Source organism: Setaria italica, chromosome VI (genome assembly GCF_000263155.2).
Source record: "Setaria italica strain Yugu1 chromosome VI, Setaria_italica_v2.0, whole genome shotgun sequence".
Classification (NCBI taxonomy): Eukaryota; Viridiplantae; Streptophyta; class Magnoliopsida; order Poales; family Poaceae; genus Setaria; species Setaria italica.
This window is the reverse complement of record NC_028455.1, coordinates 34,423,033-34,432,612: the sequence shown is the minus strand read 5'-3', so window position 1 is coordinate 34,432,612 and position 9,580 is coordinate 34,423,033. Positions and strand designations below refer to the sequence as shown.

Below are 9,580 nucleotides of genomic sequence, written 5' to 3'. Positions count from 1 at the left end.
ATTGCCATCCCATCTGACTTGCCAAATACTCTCCCACATAATGAAGAGTGCAAAATGGAGAGTCTATTGTAGTGCAAAATGGAGAGTCTATTGTAGTGCAAAATGGAGAGGCTGTTGGAGTGGATGGAGAGTGTAGATTTTTAGCTTGATATGGAGAGAAATCTTTTTAACAACTTGGTTAGGAAGTCAAATAGAGAGCTAAAAATAAAAATGGATACTCTGTTAAAGTTAATGTGCTGGTCTTGATTTTCTCCTACTGCCAAAGAACAAGAAGAACAACATTTTTTTGAAAATGGAATTGTTTCCAACCTTTGCAACCGCACACAGCCAATCTTTTACAGAAGTTTCGCTTTATAAGATAAATGTTTGGCCTTCCAAGTACTTAGAACTGAATTCAATAAAACTAATCTACCTCCATAAGATAAATGTTTGACCTTCCAAGTACTTAGTTTACATTTGAATCTATCCTCAATTACAGCCCAATCTGCATCACAAAGCTTACAGTGGTGCATTCCTAAGTACTTGAAGTTGAAGGGTAGAGCCCCTAGATCGCATCCAAACAGTTCAGTGTACTCTTTCTCATATTGTTTGGCCTCTCCATAATAAAATATTTCACTCTTGTGTAAGTTAATTTTAAGGCTAGATAATTGTTCAAAGACACAGAGCAGTAATTTCATATTTTTAGTAATTTCATATTTTTAGCTTGCTCCAAATCATGGTCCACGAACAAAATTGTACCATCCGCATACTGCAGAATAGACAACCTTTTGTCCACAAGGTGAGGAATAACCCCTCTAATTTGACCTGGCATGAATGCTGTTTGGGAAGGTCGAACCACGTCGCTGGCCACTCCCATAAGCCTATTTGTAGCAACTTTATTAAAAAATTTAAATCTTACATTAAGTAGTCAGATAGGTCTATATTATTGTATTTTTATTGTCTCATTTAGTTTTAGGAGTAGGGTGATTACTCCAAAGTTGAGACTACAAAGAGGAGGCGCTCTTAAAAAAATCTATGAAGAGCACCATTAGATCCAATTTTATGATATCCCAGAAAACCAGATGATTTAGTATATTCCATCTGGAATACCGCCTCTTTTACCTCTTTCTTTGTTAATGGTGTTGCGAGGAAGTTATTTTCCTCCTTATCTGTAAATGGTGTTGCGAGGAAGTTATTTTCCTCCTCTGAGACCTGAGGTATATCTTGAGACCTGAGGTATATCTTGATTCTGATGTTCCACCAGGCTAAATTTATTATGCTTTTGAGCACATCATGGAAAAACTGAAGCTACCGGTAATCGCTTTTTTTTTCAGAATATTTGAGGCAACAATGCGACAAACATTCCTCTTTCCTCTTCTTATTCGCAAAAAAAAGCTTCCTCTTCTTTCAGCTGCCAGGAAACATTTTTCTCTGTCTGCATTACCATCTTAGTCACCACCCATTTTCGTTTCTAGTTTTCTGTAACCTTTTGAAGCAAACGGAGAAAGCAAAAATAGCAAAACACCATTCCAATCTCTATCCAGCCCATTTTTACATTTGAATCTAGTCCGGCCCATGTTTTGGCCCAGCCAAGTTAACGGGGCGATCAACCCTTCGTGGGCTCGTGGCCCTGCCTGCTTTGAACTAGGACCCACGAGGCACGTGCACGTCACGTCGTCACCCCTTCTTCCCGTTAGCCACCGGTGCCGGCGCCGCCTCGCCTCCGCCCAGCACGGCGGCGGCGGAGTCGACGTTGATCAGGAGGTACTCGTAGATCTTCTTCCTCAGCCGCTCTATCGTCTCCTCCGGCACGCCGCATGCCACACCGCCGTTCGCGGCGGGCGCTGCGGCCTCGCCATCCGCTTCCGACGGCGGGTGCTGCGGCGGCGGCGGCATCTCCGAGGGCTTCCCGATCTCGCTGAGCCAGTCGTTCACGCGCTTCAGCTGCGGGAGCATCCTGGCCGCGCGGTCGCGGTCCCACGGCGCGGCCGCCGCGACGTCAGCGTCCAGGAACCGTTCCACGAACGCCAGGAACCACCCCCGGGCTTCCTCTCCGAGCCGCCGCGCCAGCTCGCCCCGCTCCTCCGCGCCGCCTCCCCGCTCCCACTCCGGCGGAGGCACTGCAGCCGCCGCCGCAGCAGCAGCGGCCGCGGCGGCGGCTGCGGAAGCCGACCTCACCTTCCCCTTTGCCGGTGACAGTCGCGACTTCGCGGGCGGCGACGCCTTCGCCGCCGCCACCGCTGGCTTCGCTGACTCGTCGACAAGCACGACGGCGAGCGGGGAGACGACGTTGGCGGGGGCTGGTTTGAGGTTATAGAGGGAGAATGCCGAGAGGTCGGTGGCGAGCCCGGCGCCCACCCAGGAAGCTGCCCGGCGGCGGCGCTCCGCGGCGACAACCAGGGTCTCCTCGTCGGCGGTGGAAGCGTCGCCGGCTGCCGATCGGTCTGGTGACGTCGCGGTGGAGGACGTGGCGGTGGCCTTGGTTAGCGACTCGGTGACGACGGTGGCCCGGGAGAGAGCTCCATGCAGAGCAAGGAACTGCTCGACGGCTGGTTGTGGATTTTGCTCCTCTGCCGACGAGCTCACCTCCGCATACGAGCTGCTCAGAGCAACATAAAGAAGAGGTCAAATTCTCAAACCAACAGTGCTGCTGATATAAGTGAGTAAAACGAGCAAACTTAATTGCAGAAACCTGAATTTTGCATCACTGTTCTGTGGTGTAAGAATATAACAACTAACGTGCATCAGTTAAGTTCAGATTTTGATCAAAGCAAGAACGGGAGAAAAACAAATTCACATTTGCCCACTGATCATAACTAGAAGTAAAAAAAAACTGTTGGTTTCGTACAGTTTTCCATTTAAAAATTTCATACTACTGTCAGTAGGACAAACATTGCAGTGACAAGTACAAATAGGATCACTTCTTGCTTGGCATGCTCGGCAGCTGGCCATCCATGACCCATTCATATAGGTGGATTCAAGGTTCAGCCATTTAGTAAAAGTATTTAGACTGTCGGCAGAGCAAAGGAACACAAGAGCAATGTGAAGTCTGAACTCTAAACATGTGCACGGACATAATGGCAAGTCCATGCCAGGTCAAAGGGAGTCGAAACAAAGATGGGAGTAGGTGATAGCATCATCAAATCATGCATGACAGCTATAGCTACGACACTTGGAATGTGATACCAGCGGAATATCGTGGAAAAATATTTTAGGAGCCATGTGAGAATTGAAAGACATCAAGAACCAACCACTATCCAAACTGTCGGCTATTATAAGCCATGCAAAGCATGGATATATGCTTCTCATAGCTGTGGATTGAGATGTACCAAATTTGGATGGTTAAATAACAACCATTTGAAGAGTAATTGTAACCAAATAATAAGTTGATGGATATAGACAATACTCTGGACATGGTTATGACTAATAAGAACTTGGAGGAAATTCGCACCAAAATTTATGATATGTTTCTATTCATTGTCAATTATTACAGAGAACACATATCAAAATGTCTTAGCACTTTCCTGTGATCAAAATGTATTTTAATGGGTGCTAACATCAGGTGCCAGGTTGCCAGTTACATGGCATGTTCCAATCAGAACCAGAATCCTTGCATGTCTATATTTTTACAGTACTATTTTACTATCATACAAAACAGCATGCTGTAATGGTATCTCAAAGCCGGAATCCAGTAATAATTCAAAAATTATTATTTTCTTGTATGTCTGAATATAGAAGTGTCATTGGAAATAAAATTGCTAAGCTAGAATCTGATAAAGTAAAAAAAAAAGATCAGTTCAGTGCAGAAACATTTCAAAGTCATTTGTAGTATTAAGAACCATACTCACTGTGTATTTGTGTTTACCCACATAACTTCAAACAAATTCTGTAATGGCATGATCATACTGGTTAACATGCATGGAAAAATTACCTTAAACAGCGAAGAAGACTCTCTGCCGCTGAAGCTTCTTGCATGGCTTCAACAGCAGCCATTTGGGCCGCATCTCTATACTTCAAAAGCTCCTGTTACAACAAATATCTCATTAAGCACAAGTAAATATGAAGCATTCAACTACTACAGGCTAAAAAGATATATCATCCTCTCCTCTTTAGCTAACATAATGTATTGCTAGAGCTTATTTGCTTTTAGAATGGGTACAAATGTTGATGGTAACAAATGGACCAAGTGGCAAACAAAAAGGGAGTTCACTCATACCTTTCCTAATTTAGCAAGTGATGGAGGGAGTGCTGTCCATGAAGTGTTAGCATCTGTCAATTTTTTGCTATTTGCAGCAACCTTCACTAGATTTGTGGTATTTGGGTTGCTTAAAACCCCAGATGTCCTCCTTATAGGTGAAGAATGCTTATTCACAACTTTGTCAGCATCATCTGCAGGAGCACTTGCTGAGCTCTTTCTGGGTGGAGTCTGAATCTTACTGTCATCCTTATGCAATGACTTCTCTTCTGCTACTGATTTCCGTCTGGGAGTCTGATCACAGAAGAACCAACAAAGATCATTTACCAAAGAAACTGTATGGTTATGGAATATAGACATTACGGGATCAGTGATGAGTTTAAGTAATATGTTCAGGTGAGAGTTGTAGATCCTATATTAGTGAAAACATGACAAATATTGACACATCACATTTATATACCCATATATGACAAGCATTGTCAACACGTACCGAAGAGCTTCGGTTCTCAGACTTCTTCTCAGCTTTGGCAGGCTTTGAATCTGAATTGCCTTTGGCTTTTGCATCTGCATTCCCTTCCCAGCTTCTTCTCAAGGCCTTTGGTCCTGATTCAATGCTCAGTATGGTGTTACTAAGAGAATTACCTATGGAGGACCTTCTCCCTGCTGTAGTAGCCTTCAAAACAGAAGCAGCCTTTTCTAACAAGGATAGCCTAGATGGTGATGGTTTCTCTGCTCCTTTTGTTTTTGCTCTCTGTTTCATGTCATTTGAGAATCTATCAAATGATGCAGGCAGAGAATGGACGCTGGTCGGAGATGAAGGTGTTGACCTAGCAGTGGTACATTTTGCCTTTGAGCTAACTATGTCCTTCTTGTCTGTAAGGCTATTGAGTGCTTGTTTCGAGAGCGAAGAGTTTGACTTGGTGAGCTGGGGTTTCTTGCTTTCTGTCCCATTGTTCTTGACAGAAGCATTTACCTTCTCTAACTTGCTCTGCTCTTTCTCTAGTGACAAAGCATCCTTTGCGTTACCGTTGATAGATGGTTGGGCCTTCTTGCTGCCAAGAAAACTAGAGGAGCTAGTCACCACAAGATCTTCCGGATTGCCGACACAAGCATGCCGGCCTGGAACTGGCCTGACCCCCCTCAAGATCGGCACCGGAGTGGCTGCCTCGAAACGGTCTACATGGATGAACTGCCCCAGCTGGATCGTGTCGCTCAATATGAGATCATGCTGCTCATCCGGGAGGGTAACGTAAGTCGCGTGCGATGAATCAGACACCTTGAGGTAGAACCCCTGGTTTGTGAACAGATCACTCCCTGCAAGCGCCGGAACAATGCTAATAACCTGAAGAAGGGATGACCGGTGCTCGCCCGCGACCTTGACATCGCTGTTCATGTGCTGGAGGAGCTTGAGAAGGATCCCAGGTACCAGCGACGCCATTGCTGTAGCTCCCAAAGCACATTTACCTGCGCATTGTTGAGCGCGATTCAGAAACCGTGATCACTCTCATACAGAGGACATACAGCATTGGAGTCAAAAAAGGAAACAAGAAACAATGATGAGCTAACGGTGGACAACCTGGGCTAGCCGTGAGAAAAGTGAATCTCCAACTACCTAATGAAATAAAGGTCACAGCTTTACACCAAACTAAATCCAAATGAACATGTCGGTAGCCCAAACCATTTTTGTTGAGTCATAATGAATAGAAAAAAAATGCATTTGTCACCAATGCAACCCAGCGACATATAGCTCTGAATTGAACTAAAATTCATACAAAACAAATAGCTGAAAACATAATTAAAAAAAGAAAAGAAACGAGGGGCAAAATTGTGAACCAGAAAAAGGCAAAACAAATCCAAGCAACGCAAAAGGGGATGGCTGTGATATCCAGAAAAGAGATGGTATACAGTGTCGGTACGAAGCATTACTACCTGAAAGGAAGTGAAGTAAAGCAGGACATAAAGAGGTGTACTAGAAACGGTGGCTACAATGGGTAAGGACGGCGTTGTTCGTTGCGAGGCATTGAATTCAGTTCGTAAAGAGAGAGATGAGTACGAGCGGATGAAACGAGGACCAACGACATCGGATGCCCAATCTCATGCATTCTTAGGATTGACGAGCTGGCTCCGTCCTAGCAGAGTTATGTATTTTTTGAAAGGAAAAAAAATCTCCACATGAACACTGCCACATGGAGAGAGAGCTCAGAACTGAATCAAATCTTGGGCAGAAGCTCTGGACTTTGCACTGATCAGGGAGAGTAAAGGAAACAATCTTGGCAACAACTAAAGCAGTCACCAGTCTTCAGAGACCAAATGTTCAGGGAAACCAATATTTTTACAGGATGAGTCGAAGAGAGCCGGAAGAAATCGAAATCTCTGACGGCCCCAACCAACGTCATAAATTCCGATGCGCTTTAATGTGCCGAGACGAATCTAGAGAGGGGGGAATCGAGAAGGCGAAGAAGAAGAAGAAGAAGCAGCGTTGAGGAGCACACACACCTTTGTCTGAAACAGGAGACTGCCGAACCCGGCGAGGCCGATCCCCTCCTCCGCTGCGAACAATTGCTGTGAGGAGGAGACGGTTCTTGTCTCTTCTTCTTCCTCCTGTGAACACGCGCCCCAAGGCTACTGCTTCAGCAGCCTACGATCCTACGAAAAGAGAGGCCTCCGCCTCGGCTCGCTTGTCGCATCCAGGAATCCCGCCGGTTGGCTCTGGGAGGCGGTGGCGACGGGCGAGACGAACCAGGAGGCGGTGCCTGCTGTCTCTGGCGCTTCTCTCTCTCTCTCCCCTCTGCTCTGCCTCTCTCTCTCTCTCTCTAAAAGGAGAGAGGAGAGTCTGACGGGGAAGAGCAGAGAGGCCGGAGGGAGGGAGAGCGCACGCGGGGCAGCGAGCTGCGAGGACAGATGCTACTGTGGTGTGGAAAAGCTGCGTGGAAAGTGATAGGTGGGGCCCGCGGAGTCAGTGACCGCGGGTGGAGTGTGTCGAGGTGAGGCGTCGCTTTCGATGGGGCAAAGCGGAGTTCCCATGACAAGTTGGGAACTTGGGGAGAATGGGCAAAACCTTTTTCTAATACAGGACACAGAGATTGGAGCAGGGTTTTTTTTTTTGCCTGCGTTTTTCTCGTTGCTATATACTCCCGGGACCAGGAGTGCATCTTTTTTATGGGCGTGTGTTTTTGGATGATAAAGTTTTTATCCAGTAATTTTACTGGATCATTTCGCATGGTTTGTTTATGCTGCGTTTCTCCAAGGTCACGGCAAAATAGGATGGTAAGGTCATGGCAAAATAGGATGGTAATGCTATCACGTGAAAAATGTAGAGCGCCCACACAATCCAAAATATAGGCATTTCAATATTTAACTACTCCATCCGTCTCAAATTATAGTGCATTTTGACTTTTTTCTAAATTCGTAATTTTTGTTGTGCATCTAAATATAACGTATATCTACATGCACAACAAAATATGAATTGAGAAAAGCTAAAATGACCTATAATTTAGAATGGGGAGGTAACAGTTCGTGTAAGAAGTCATATACTATAGCATATAGATTTGATATTATTAAATTTGAATTTGGAAAATTTTTTATAATATTAAATTTATGGTTATATTCGATATATAACTGTCAAGATGTAATATTGGAGTTCGTACGGGGTCAAACTACACCTTCATTTTAACATGAAGATAGGATTGCGAATACAAACCTATCTACAAAAGTCTACTTTAAGGACATGTTTGGGTAGCTTATAAACTAAAATAAAGTGATTTAAATATATATTAGCCTAAACTATAAATAAAATAATCATCTAAATGCTTCTCATGTATCCACGGTAACAGTTTTAAGATTTTTTGCAGTTACCAATACCTAACTCTAAATGATATAAAAAATTTCTACACTAGATCTCTGCCAGGCCTAAGGGATGTTTTATCGAACTTTTGGATATAGCATAATCCTCAACAAGTACCTGTTATTGCCAAGCTTCTCGCGATGGATCGGTTAGAGCGTTGAACTTCAAGATTTATTTGAAACTCCCGTCCCGATCCGGATTCGAACCATGGCACGTTCTTATAACAAAGCTCGGTGGAGTCTCCTCATGTGGTCGAGTTTTTAACCCGTAAATTTCATCCTTGCGGGGCATAGATTGGATGGTAAGAGATCCATGAGCGAGCTGAGCAGCTGAACGGGAGTCCCCTGTCGAAGTTTTGTTTGACTGCAGCAACCAAACACAGAGAGTCAAACCTAGTTTGGTCAACGGCTGCACGGAGAACCACAATTTGGATTACCTTCCGACACTTTACTCTGCAAAGTTTTGACTTTAGAATTTTTTTTAAAAAAAAACAGCGAACTGACTGTAATCGCTAGCTCCAGCTCCCCTCCTTTCTCTTCCACGTTAAAAATGGAGTACAAATTCCGACCAAATTTAAAAAAAGATAAATCTAAAAAAATATTGTTCTAGATGTCTGCATAATCCAAAATATGATTGGTTGTGAAGGTTCGCTCCCAGGCAATTTGGTCAGCATCGGTATGAATTATGATAATGCCCTCGCTGCCGATGAATAATTGACAGGGATCTCGTAACTACTGTATAATGTATTGCCGGTTGGTAAACCAGCTGCCAGAGTATAATTAATTCGAAATCTTTTTTTAAAAAATGCCTGCTATCATTGTGTATTAGCTTGAGCTGTCGGTATTTAGTACTGGCAATTGTATCGCCTAATGCATCAAGAACACCGGTAGGTATATGAAATGAAACAATCCATATGGATAAGAAAATAAGGGCTTAGAAGTATCTTGGTTCAGTTGACCAGGTTCCCACAATGCTTAATCCAAAGGAAAAAAAAAAGGTTCCCACAATGCATGCATGTGGTAGTAGCTAGTGGCTGGTAAGATTGATCATGTTGCTATATCCCCAAATTAAACATTTATATAGTTCATCTTCTTCTTCTTCTTCTTTTGATTTTCCTTTTTTTTTTGAAACGAAATTTTCTTTTGATTTTGGATGATTGTGCAGTTCCTACAGAAAGCACTAGCTAGAACAGGAAAGGTGAAAGGTACATGGGCATGCATGAACTCAAATTACATTATTTGAAGAAAAAAAACATAAGTTAGCTTGGAAAGAAAGCTAGAGGCGCCTACTTTTTCTCGAATTGGAAAAACAAAAACATGCGGCAGTAGACCCGAGGTCTCGAAGAGCAAAAGGCGGGGGAATTAAAAATGGTCTCGGCTCTCGAATTGGTACTGTCGCATTTCCATTTTAGGGAGCTCAGGGTACCTTGTGCCTTTGCTCAATTTGCAAGGAACTAGTATACAGGGGACAAACTAATTCACCCACTACAAATTTATTGCATTAAATCGCAATCTTATAAAAGTTAAATCTTTGATTTATCTAATGTTTGATGCCTGATGGTA

The 9,580-nt window shown here is 43.8% G+C and overlaps 1 protein-coding gene across 1 annotated transcript; it reads right to left on the bottom strand.

The window, feature by feature from the left end:
* Positions 1-1,352: 1,352 nt before the first annotated feature.
* On the bottom strand, positions 1,353-7,110 carry LOC101757487 (PHD finger protein rhinoceros). Its single transcript, XM_004974018.4, has 5 exons — positions 6,671-7,110; positions 4,665-5,638; positions 4,196-4,468; positions 3,911-4,002; positions 1,353-2,578 (listed from the first exon to the last, which is right to left on the bottom strand). The coding sequence occupies exons 2-5, from the start codon at positions 5,610-5,612 to the stop codon at positions 1,657-1,659; spliced, it is 2,235 nt and encodes a 744-aa protein (XP_004974075.1). The 5' UTR covers positions 5,613-5,638; positions 6,671-7,110; the 3' UTR covers positions 1,353-1,656.
* Between the last annotated feature and the right edge of the window lie 2,470 nt (positions 7,111-9,580).